Source organism: Acinonyx jubatus, chromosome D3, assembly GCF_027475565.1.
Source record: "Acinonyx jubatus isolate Ajub_Pintada_27869175 chromosome D3, VMU_Ajub_asm_v1.0, whole genome shotgun sequence".
NCBI classification, from domain to species: domain Eukaryota; kingdom Metazoa; phylum Chordata; class Mammalia; order Carnivora; family Felidae; genus Acinonyx; species Acinonyx jubatus.
Window position 1 is genome coordinate 7,347,154 of NC_069392.1, and position 12,131 is coordinate 7,359,284.

The 12,131-nt window shown below is 53.3% G+C and overlaps 1 protein-coding gene across 2 annotated transcripts in view; it reads right to left on the reverse strand.

The window, feature by feature from the left end:
• Positions 1-4,433: 4,433 nt before the first annotated feature.
• Positions 4,434-12,131, reverse strand: part of BCL7A (BAF chromatin remodeling complex subunit BCL7A) — a 29,232-nt gene continuing 21,534 nt past the window's right edge. The window contains exons 5-6 of one of the 2 annotated variants that reach the window (XM_027043902.2): positions 10,114-10,298; positions 4,434-6,312 (exon numbers count right to left, since the gene is read on the reverse strand). In XM_027043902.2, the coding sequence (XP_026899703.1) occupies positions 6,241-6,312; positions 10,114-10,298 (257 nt within the window). In that variant the 3' untranslated portion in view covers positions 4,434-6,240. The remainder of the gene's footprint in view (positions 6,313-10,113; positions 10,299-12,131) is intronic. The other variant, XM_027043903.2, reaches the window with a different exon arrangement.

The window sequence follows — 12,131 nt, forward strand, 5'->3', positions numbered from 1 at the left end:
TGCCTTCTAGAGGCTTTTCTCTCAAGAGCCTGTGGAGGAAGAATGATGGTGAAGGAGGCTGTAAAATTGAGTCCCCAGTGGGCTGTTCCTCTGAGACCCAAGGCCCCAAAGCTCCCTGCCTGGGACTGCTTTACTGAACAGCCTGTGTCTGTGGCAGGGACGTACCCTCTAATCTCCAGCCTTTGCTCAAGCCTTGCCCTCAGCCAGGAGTGTCTTCCCTTCTGTTTCCTGGAGGGCTTTTACTCGTCCCACAAGACATGATTTAGGGTATGGATCATCTGGGATACTCTGGGTGGATAACCCCACTGTCAGTCATCTGGGGAAGAGGCCGGTCTTCAGAAAGCCAAGTATAACTCAGAGGCAAGCCCAGGGGCACCTGGGTGGTTCAGTCGGTAAGGCATCTGGTCAGCTCAGGTCACGATCTTGCCGTTCATGAGTTTGAGCCCCACATCGGGCTCTGAGCTGACCTCTCAGAGCCTGGAACCTGCTTCGGATTCTGTGTCTCCCTCTCTCTCTCTGCCCCTCCCCTGCTCACTCTCTCTCTCTCTCAAAAATAAATAAACATTTAAAAAATGAAAAAAAGAAAAAAAAAAAAAAGAAGGTAAGCCCAAAGCAGCGGGGAGTGGGCAATTCTTGCCTTTTTCTGCACCTCATTCTCTGGGAGCTGGGTTTCTGGGGTCTAAACATGATTGAAGATAGTAACTCTAATAGTAGTAACGGTAGCAGCCAACATTTATTGAGATTTACTCTGTGCCAGGACCTGTCACAAGCACTTCACGTGTATTAATTCATCTAATCCTTGCGATGACCCAAGAGTAGGCACTGTTAGTCTTCCCCTCCTAGAGGAGGAAACTGGGGCCCAGAGAAGCTAAGATACTTACCTGAGGTGACATAGGTCTAACGTGCTGGAGCTCTGAAGACTGTAGAAGAGGTTGCTTCAGAAGTCCAAAATGGGAAATGGGTTCTCATCATCCTTGTTATATCTTTTTCTTCAGCTCTGAACCACCGAAGTCTCTGTCACATGGGAGCGTTAAAAGGGGAAGTTGGAGGGGAGAGAAAGACTCCTTCCAAGAGAATGACACCCAATCAGCAGTCAGAGCTACCTTATGGGCAACCACCCCTCCTTGTGGATTCGTCCAGGAGAGACTCCAAGCCCTGGGACAGACGAGCGGGGACTCACGTGGGAAACGATCCAGGGAAAACTGACCTGAAGGGCCACAATTGACTCACAACATTGAAAAGCTCAGGAGGAGAGCTGGCTTCAGGGCCGGCTGGGGCCAAGTGCTCAAATGCTGCCCTCGGGAAGCTCACATTCTCCATCGTTCAACTCTTTCTTGTGTTCAAGTCACTTGCAGGCAGGCCTCTCCCTACCGTGCTGGCCCTCTAGGGAATTCTCTAGTGACTACTTTAGTGGGACTCTTTTCTAGCAGTTCCCACCGAAATCTCAGGGCTGACTGTCACTGGGCCACAATGGCTTATGTGATCATCCTTGAACCAACTGTGGCCAGGGGGTGGGACCATGCGGGTGGTGCAGGCCTGGGTCACCAGGCTGTCCCTGGGACTGAGTGGACAAGGGTGACCTCTACTGGCAGAAGAGGGGAATGCAACTGGCAAAGAGCGTGCGTCTATTAGCCTTCGGAGGGAAATAAAAAAGATTCCTCAATCACAGGAGCGGGGATTGTTAGACTTGGCCTTTAAGGTCTGCACTCCCACCTCGGTCTTGACTGTGGCCCTCCATGATCCTTGTTGGCTTAGTCTGGGCTAAGACCCAGACCTCAGTTTCCCTACCTGTCTCTCCCAGCCCACCTGACTCCACCAGCTGGGCTGCAGTACTGATTGCCTGGGAGCACACGGCCTTTTGCCAACTCCCGGCCTCCTGCTTGGCCCACTGCTCCAGTTCCCTGGTTGCTTTGCCCCCATCTCCAGCCTTGGCTTTTTCCAATCCATGCCATTCCCTGGAAATCCTGTCCCCAGTCCAGCAGAGCCCTGGATCAGAAACCTCCAGCCTACTCCTTGGTGTCAACAAGAAAAACGAACTTCTCATCCCCATGCCTGGACTCCTTGCACCATCCCTGACCCCGCCCCCTCAGCAAAACCACCTTCCCTAGTTCCGAACGGTGTTGGCCATCCTGGCACACTGGCTCACTTATTTGTCTATAGCTGAAGGGACAAACTTGAGTCACTGCTGCCCCGGGCCCAGCATACACGTGATGCTCACACGAATGCCTGCAAAGCTGCATTTTCCAGCTCTTGTGCATGACTGCTTCTCAATTAACGGACAGGAGAGGAAGTCAGGCAGCTCCACAGACGGACAGGAAACGGCAAGAGACAGAGAAGCCAAGAGAGTCACAGAGAGAGTGAGCGTATGACTGAGAAACAGATCTGGGGGGAGAGGGGTGGAGAGAAGGGTGGCGGATCCACAGGGACAAGTCTGGAAGGGACGGAGCTTCATCCAGGACGGAGACGTGGACACGCGGGGAAGACAGAAAAGGAGAGCGCAAAAGGGTGCCAACTGAAGCATATTTTTGGTTGAGCAAACAAAGTCCCTATGATTTCTGTTTTGTCAAGCCGAACTTTATCAGGAGTTCAGGAGTCTCTTTCGCTGAGCAATCAATCCCGGGAAAAACACTAGAACATGGCAAAAAAGAAGGGGGTGGGAGGGAGAGGCAGACAAAACAGAACATTTGCCTCCAGGTGGGTTGGCACAGGCAGGCCTCACTAAAACAATAATCCCATCCCTGCCCTCCCTGCCCTCCCTGCTGGCAGATCAGCCTCGGCCAGGTTTCAGGTGGAAGAGGAGATGGTGAGACAGGCCAGAGAAAAGGAAACCATGGAGGGAGACTCCAGGGAGGGAGCCTGAGCTGCCAGGGAGAGAAGCACCCCAAACGCCAGGAGGGGAAAGGGCCCCGGGAAGGCTCTGCCTCCGGCCTGGCCGCGGGTCACTTAAGCCAAGACAAAGTTGCCATCCACGTCTGGGCCGACTTCTCAGAGTGCCTGCCACAGCCTCGCAAAGTCGAGGACCAGGGCTTTTCCGTGGGGGCCCTGCCTGGCTATGCGACTGTTTCTGTGTCCTCGCCTCAGCGAGGAGGTCTGTCACCCCTGTGTCCAGTGTCCAGCTTGTGCTTAACGGTGGCAGCTAACGTGACCCTGGGAGGCAACAGTCCCTGCGTGCAAGGAGCTTAGTGCCCTGCACAAAGTCAGGGCCACACGGTCGTGCACGAGAGGCCAGAGCAGCTGGCGAGGGGCCCTCTCGCCATCCAACAGATTTTACCCTTTATTACGATGCTAGAAAGCCACATGGTGTTCATGATTTGAATTTTTTTTTATTTTCTGAAATGGAACCATTGTACATTGTACAAACCATATCTACTGATGGAATAAATAAGTGAAAAATTATACTGCTGTACAACACGCCAAAAAGAAAGAAAAAAAAAAACGTAAGAGGAAAAAAAAATTAGGTAACGGTGAAAAAAGGTCTTTATACCTCTAACCAGGTCCTTGGCGATAATGAACATTCCAAACCATGACATCGTTTGTAATGAGAGGTCACCACCCTATAGATCGGTCAACTGCCCTCCAGGTTCTGGGTGTAAAAGTGCCAGCACTTTGTGGAATGTGTAGCCGAAGCCTCCCCGACGTCGTGTGTGGCGGGGAGTAAGGTTGCCCTGGGAGCCCTTTAGGCCACAGGGCCTGGTGTCCGCGGAAGGCATCTGCTGAGGACCCCCGCCCCTGGCTCGGTCGGCTGAAAGGTCTTAGATTCTGTGGTGGGAGGAGGGCGAGGGGCGCAGGGTGGGTGGGCGACAGTGGCTCCGAGGAGCGGACCGCGTCGGGGAAGGAAGCACGTGTGGATTTTTGCAGTCTAACGATGCCGCGCGGGAGGCCTTCCCGGCCAGCGATGCGTGCGGGGCCACGGGCGCTTTGCCTCGCGTGGCCGCGGCGGGGCCGGGTGGGTCCCCGGCCACGGGCCCCTTCCTACCTTCATCAGGCACTTCAGAGAAAAACTAATGACAGCCTCGGTGTCGTGGATGTGGTCTCCGTCCTCAACCGCGTTGACTCCCCTTGCCCGTCCAGAGAGGGCACCGCAACCGGAAGGCGCCCAGGGGACCCCGGCCGACTCGCCGTTCCTGTGGATGCGTGTGTGGGTCTCCTTCGGCTGTCTTGCTCCTAACCTCTCATTTCCCAAAAAAGAAAGGAGATAAATCTCCAAATTCACCTTTCATCAAAGTGGAGTTTTGCCGCAAAGAAAAAAAGTTAAGTTACTGTAGCTCTAGAGGATCTGGAGGTCCAGCCGCCTTGAGAGATGCTGAGAGGTAACGCAGAACACAGTTCTCCACAGAACTGACTGCCTGAGGGGCAAAACTGAGAAGGATTTTTTTTTTTTTTAAGACAGAAACCTTTCGGCATTGCGAACTTCAACATTAAGATTCTCAAAGTTTGTTGTGTGGTTTTGTTTTGTTTTGTTTTGTTTTTCCCTTATTTCAGGAGACATTTTTGCATGAGGTATTTGAAATTCAGGAACATTTTGATTCTTCTTGAAGTGCAGGAAATAGATTGGCTCCCTTAAAAAAAAAGTAAGAGCCTCACCCTCAGAAACTTAGAAACTGGAATCTGGCAGACACTTCCCATGGTGGTCAGGAGAGAGATCCACACGTCAAAGGTGGTACCTGAATATATGCACCAATCAGCAAAACAAAAACGAAAACAAAAAAACCACAAAACAACAACAAAATAACCCCCCCTCAACCCTCCCACCCCCTCACACAACTCAAAGGAAGTTGAACTCCAGTGCAGTAAAGAAAGCTCAGGAAAAGGGTTAAGGTCCGAGGAGTCCATCTAGGAATTAAGAGCAAACCAGGCCTCAGAACCAAACGATCAGGCGGTTTGTCCACGGGGGGCATCGCCGTTTGAGTGAGAGGAAGCTGTCCTGGCACAGGCACAGGACGGAGGCCAGGGGATGGGGGCTCAATCACCCCTTTCTGGAGGAGTGTAGAGCTTTCTGCTCCCCGGTGCCTTGTTTCTGGCCTTTGAGGCCCAATCATCAGGGTCTGCTCCCCAGTGGGGACCATCAGCGCATCCTGGGAGCGAGAGGCGATGGACCGTTGTTGGCTCTGAAGAGTCAGGAACGCTTTGCCATCTCCCCTCCCCCCCTGGGGGGCGTGGGGGGAGAACCCAGAGGAGCCGGAGGGCAGCAGGTTACTGTGGATTTGAAATCCAGGCAACACGCTAGGAGAGAAAGTTCAGCACCAGCTCTTCTTGCCATCTGCTCCCAGCCTCCTCAGCCCTTTCATCGTCCTAAGGAGACAATCCTGCAGTCAGCCACAGAAGCCATGTCGTCTTCGGAGGTGTGGGAGAAAGCGGTTATGGTGGGGATAGAGGGTGGAAGTGCCAGAACAATCTAAGGGTTCCGTGTATCCGTCTGGGCCACGGTGGGCTTGGAAACACCAGCCTCAGATGCCCCGAGGAAGTGAGAGCACATCCAGTGGCCCGCCCTCGGGGACAGTGCCTCGACGACATCGAGACTCCTCGGACCTTGGACCCAGGACCCAGGGCCCAGGGCGTGCTCAACGCCCTCCCTCCGCACCTGCAAATCAGGTGGCCAAGGAGGTCCTGCTCCTCCAAGGCCTCAGTTTCCCCTCCTCCCTGCCTGCTCCGCTCCAGCTGAAGTCCCGGGTCAGGGAGGGGAGAGACGGTGAGGACGGTGGCACCGGCTGCCTGGACAAAACCGAGCGCACTTTGCAAAGGGAGATGCAAAACAACCGGGAAAACATGCCAGAGGTCACCTCAAGGGCACAAGGCACAAAAAAAGAAAGCGGAAGGAATCGGCTGAACAGTGAAATGCCCCGACGAAAACCGATTTCCTGATCGGCACCACCCTCAAATATAGCTTATATCGTTAAATAGAGAAGTGGGGGGTGGCGGAGAGGGGAACGAAACAATACAGCAGCAACACAAATGTAATCTTGGCTTCAGAGACAGTGTGCAGACCCTCCTGAGTGCTGTCGACTCCGCCTTCCCAAGGACGGTCCCTTCGAGACTCAAGTGTTTTGCTTCACAGCAGAAAGTTCTTCAGTGTCTGAGAAGTTACGCTGTTCTGGGTTTTCTTGGATTTGCACTTGGTAAACTTGGAAAGTTAGTAGTTCTGTCTGCACCCGAGAGGAATCGCTCGGGGGAAGTTGTTCTAGAATTCAGCCTGCAGATGGCTCTCCCGTGGAACGTGGACAGCAGGACTGAACGTAGTGTCTACATCTCTTCAGAGTTCTGTTGCGAGGCCTCCAGTTTCAGCTTCTTAGAGGGTGGGACTCCTTCCAAATCCTTGGGGAAGAAGAAGGGAGAACAGAGGTTAACAGCCAGGGGGGCAGTTTCGGCCAGCCGTGAGGTAGAAGGTCAGCCCAGGAGGAAACTGAGGCCCACCCCCTGTGGTTCCAGCCTGAGGTTCTGGCCCTGTGCTCTGTGCTCACCAAGCCCCGCGTCACCTGGGTCCCCCATCCCTGCCACGGTGGCTTCCCTGTGGGTCTTCAAGCATACCGTCACCCACGACCGTTACCACACTGCCCCCTCGGCCTCTAAAGCTTCTCTGTCCCCTTCACCACACAGGCCGGGGGAGGGTTTCCCCATTATCAGCCCTCCAATCTGTAATTAATCGCTACGGTAATCATTTGTACACAAGTCCCAAGGGCACCTCTCCAAGCTCGAAGAAGGCCTGGTCCAACCTTGCCATTATGGACAATGGCTCCTCCAGAGCTCCGCACAGGTGGCTGGCCTGGGCACACACTCAGCGTTTGTTGAATGCACTTGTGCGTTTTTCTGGGGAAAAGGCCCATAGTTGTGACCGAACTCCTAGATCCCATGACCCCAAAAAGGTTCAGCACTCATTCTCCCACCCTGACTTTCCCATTCAGGCATCGCCAACCTGGCCCATCACCCGAGACCAGCTGTTGACCTTATCCGCCCCGACTGCACCCCCGTGTCCGTCCAGGATACCACACCTGCCCGGGATAAAGCTGACAGTAGGCAGGAGGCCTCGTTTGCTCGCCCTGTGCCCATACCCCCCCACGTACTAGCAAGTATCACCAACTCCATCTCCAAATACCCCTGGGCCTGCCCACCTCTCCCCGCTGCCTGCTGCCCCATCCATTGTCCTCACCACAATCACCTGCCCAGAGAAAGCAGCATCCTGTTCCGAGATCTCCCTGTGCAGCCTTCACCAACGTCTAACCAATCCCAAAATAGAAATCACACACAGAACATAAAACCTGCCGACGCTTTCCCACTGACTTCAGAGCAAAATCCCAACTCCTTACCAGGCTGAGAGGGCCCAGTGGCCATCCCAGGCCTACCTCTGTGCCTCGCCTCACCGTGCTCTTCCTTGTCTGCTAGGCCCCGGCTCCCCTGGCCCCCCTTTTGTTCCTCAGGCTCGTTCTGTCTCCAGGACCAGGCACCTTTGGTTTCTCTGCCCAGAAAGCCTGCCCTATTTTCCCATCCTTCAAATTCCCGCTCAAAGCCCCTTTCTCCGCCTATACCAGCCCGAAGAACCCTCCACTGTCAGGCCTCCTTGTTCTGGTTCTCCTGAAGCACGTGTTGGGACCTTGTATTCCTCCTGTGCCTGCTGTATTCCGGCTGTGTCTTCCTCCCTGACCCCATCGTGAGCCCCAAGAGGGCAGGAGGGATCCCGTCTCTGGCTCACCCTGGGTCTCTAGTATCTGGTCGAGAGCCTGGCCCACAGCAGGTGCCCAACAAATGTTCCATAGAGGTCCTAGACCTTGATGCAGGCTGTGTATGAGTTTCTTTAAAAAAAAATTTTTTTAACGTTTGTTTATTTTTGAGAGAGACAGAACATGAGCAGGGGAGGGGCAGAGAGAGAGGGAGACACTGAACCCAAAGCAGGCTCCAGGCTCTGAACGGTCAGCACAGAATCTGATGTGGGGCTGGAACCCATGAACCGTGAGATCATGACCTGAGCCAAGCTGGACACTTAAATGATTGAGCCACCCAGGCACCCCATTTTTTTTTTTTTTTTTAGTATTTCTTTTTGAGAGAGAAAGAGTACACAAGCAGGGGAGGGGCAGAGAGAGGGGGACAGAGGATCCAAAGCAGGTTCCATGCTGACAGCACAGAGCCCAACGTGGGGCTCAAACTTGTAAACTGCGAGATCATGACCTGAGCCGAAGTCGGACACTCGACTGACTGAGCCAGCCAGGAGACTGTGGGTTTGAGTTTCCTGTGGCAGACCCTGACAGCAGGTGTCGCAGGGAGGCAGAAAGAACCCCTCCATCTGTGTTCTCCCTTGTTCTCATTATGAAAGCGATAAACGCCCGATAAAGACAGAACAGCAGAAAGCAGGTACTGTGCCTTCCGAGGATCGTGGGTCCCGCTCGGGAGAAGGTCTTTGGTTCTGCAGAGCACCTGGGTGCGGGGGCAGCATGTGAGTTTGGGAGGGGAGCCTGGAGGGAGGTGAGCTGCTGTACAGGGCACAGGAGAGAAGGAGAGAGGGAAGAGGGAGGGAGTGAAAGAGGAGCCACGAATTCAGGACAGTTGAGCCAGCAGAAGAGCCGAGTAAGTCTTCCTCATGGAGGAGGAAGGGAGGGTTTTTTGTTTGTTTTTGTTTTTGACACAGGAATGGCCACATTTCAACGTCAAGTTGTTTTGCTTAGCTGTGATGCATTCTGCACCTTGCTCACAAGCCTCGGAGCTCTGTGAGCGAGCGTCTGTCTGTGTGTGCGTGACAACAGCAGACGAGGCCCCGTTTCAGGTCTGGGTCCCCTGGAAACGGGAGTGGAGGTGGGGGGGGCATGTTAGAACAGGAGACCCCTGTACCATTCAGACATCTGCAGGGGAGGGGAGCACGAGATGCCCCCCCGGGTATGGATCAAAGTTTCAAGCTGGTCTTTCTTCCACTGAGTTCAGGAGGCCAGGAGATCCCAGCTGACATCCTGGTTCTACAAACTGTACACGGGGCTTTGATTTTTATTTTTAATCAAATGGGTTCATGCTATGCCTGAGGTTCTGTGTCTTGCTTTTCTCATTTCGTGTTGTGAGGGTACTTCTTTATTGACGGTCTGTACCTGGGTCAACCACACTCTTTTTAACAGCCATGTACCAGTCTGTTCTATCCGTGACCCCAGGATTAATTTAACCAGTCCCCTTTGACAAACTTAGGTTGTGGCCGATTTCCTGCCACTGCAAACACATCTTCTATCAACACTCCCTCTGTTTCTGGGCAGAATACTCTGGAGGAGTATTCTGTAGGAGGAGGGGGCTGCAGATCCAAAGGGGCACTTCCTCTTGGGGGGACAGCCTGGCTTAAGGCTCTGCAAAGTGCAGACCATGTCCCGCACACCCTGCCTCTTCCAGTCTTTTGGCTACTGCTCCTTGTCAGTGTCTCCCAAGGTCCTGGAAAATAGTTTTATTCGTTGGCGTTTTGACACCCCTGAGTCCCCAACTCATCTTAGGTGAGCACAGTGGGCTGACGGTGAAAAATCACAACGGTGGCTTCCGAGGCATTCCTGTGTCCAGTGTCACAATGAGTGTGTTAACCCACATTCTCTCATCTCATCTGCGCCCTGGTCCCAAGACAGTCCTGTGACTCCATTTTGGCAGCTGCAGACAATGAGGCTCAGTCATGCTAAGTGAAGGAGTTGGCGGATTTGAACCCAGGATGTTTGCTCCTATCCACTGGCCACCTGCTTCTGCACTGTCTGATTCACACCAGATGCGCACAAACGGCGATGACCCAGATCGGGGTCCAAGCAAGGGGGGGGAGGGGGTGTGGTCAGTTGCAAAATGCTAAAGGATGATTCATCTGGCATTTAGGATTCTGCAGACTTACCGTCCCAGCTCTCAAGGAAGCTAACTTTGGGTCACGAGAGCAGGCAGGGCCTTTGTGGACCCGAGTAAACAAAGTGATAAGGCTAAGGCTGGGTTATAGGATGCTTCCTCCTTCTACACACCCTGTTCCCCGAGGACTGGGCCCACGTGTCTCTTTCTGCAAGACACCCAGGGTGCCCAGGGCGGATCACAGGATGCTCACGAATCCTGCTCAATGAATACAGCAAAGTTCCGCTCTTCCAAGGAGAAAACAAAAAAACAAAATAACAAAAACACCTTTCAACGTACCCCCGACACCCCAACGGGCTCCTGGCCGATCTGGCTGCCCCTCTGAGGCCTCGATCGAGGTACCTGAGAGATTGCGGACGCCTCTGCAGCTAGACCCGCGTCTCCAGATGGCTGCCGTTCTACTTTCTCTGAACTGTTCATCGAGTTTTCCATTGAGGACTGTGAATTCTGCTCGTCAGAAGCATCTGAGGGAAAAGCAAAATGACAGAAGCTGTTTTCAGACACGTGAGATGCGGAGCCAGATGGACCAATTACTAAAAATACCTGGAACAGGGTAGTTTTGTGGCCAGGCGGTCTGTCAGTGCTGCAGTGAGCTGTGGGGGAGGGGGGCTGGGAAACCTCTTAGTTTTTTTGTGAGGTGGTTTTAACCTGCGAGGCCACAGGCTGGCCCTGGGCCTCCAACCCTCGCCTGCACTCCCACCACCTGCCGCGTGCCCAGAGAGGACATCTTAGGGATGCTACAGGCTTTGTGCCGTGTGCACCTGGCGCCCTCTGGTGGGCACAATGCGCTGCAACCGTCATGGCTGCTGACTCCTCCCTCCTGCGTTACAGAGCCTGCGTTCTCCACCTGGGGAGCCCACGGAGGTAACTGTCTTTGCAGACATTTCTCTTAATCACATGGGTATTTTCCTGACCGTAAGAGCAAGGACTGATCATTGCGAGAAACGGCAAATACAGAAAAAAAAAAAAAAGTTAAAATCAGTGATTATCTCACACCACCCACAACTACCAACCCACTAACATTTCAGAGGATTTATTTCCTAACATTTCAGAGGATTTATTTTCATCTCTCCAGATGTTTTCCCCCTACATGCATATAATTCTCTGCTCTCCCCAAATAGAGATCACACAGAATTTTAGAAAAAATTTTCACATCTTGAAAAATTCTCTAAATACAAGAGTGCACAAAATGGCCGCACAGCTTCTCCCAAGCCATCACTGATTTATAGATCCTGTTTTGCCAATTATTTGGGCTATTTCTTATGCATCAGTCTCCCTGCTCCCCACCCTCCCTGCCACGTTCCTTCAGCCGTAGCTGGCTGCATGTGGCAGTGCGGCTGTGGAAGAAGAGACAGCAGTGTTTGTACCTGAAGCTTATTTTGGGTACCGAGCAGCCGAGCTCACGGGGGGAACAGCAACATCCTGCCCGGGGCCCCATTCTGCTTGCACTCAAGGCCCCAACAACATATGTCACCCTGATTTTTCTAAAGTGCACTAGAACACTCAAGAATGCTTGCTTTTCTGGGGTTTCTGAGGCAGAAAAGAAAAAAAATCCAGGCTTAAGTTTTTGTTTTTGTTTTTTTTTTTTTTAAGTTTTATTTTGGGAGAGACAGAGAAAGCAAGGGGCAGAAAGAGAGGGAGAGAGAGAATCCCAAGCAGACTCCGCATTGTCAGTACAGAGCCCGATGTGGGGCTCGAACTCACACACCGTGAGATGTGAGATGTGAGATGACCTGAGCCAAAACCAAGAGTCGGACGCTTAACCTACTGAGCCACCCAGGCGCCCCTAGGCCTAGGTTTTAAAGCGAGCCAGGCAATATGGAGACGTGGAGCAAAGTCGGCAGCTCTCCGTGGCCTGAAGCCGCAGGGGAGCAGAGGGCTGGGGCTGGGACCGGAGGCTTAAGACCTTCTTCCCCAGGAGGCTGACCTCCCGGCACGCCCATCCCGGATGAGCTGTTGTTCACACGTTCTCTTACTCCCCAAACCAGCGGCCCTGATAGCTCGAGATCAGCACTGGGACACCAGCCGCCTGGCTGGGGCCACAGGGAGGCTCAGGGGTCCACTTCTCCAGGGCTGCATGCTGCCTACAAACTGGTGTGTGGGAGGACACAGCATGGAGAGATAAGGCCTAAGTTCCAACAGCGCCTCTGCCACTTGATTCCTCTGGGCCCCATAAAAAGCACGGTTGGCAAGAGCCACCCTGTCGAATCACTGTGAGGACTAAATGGAATGACAGAGAAAGCACTCAAGTAGCGAAATAACCCGGGGTGGAGGTGGGGTGTAACTGAGGGATTAGC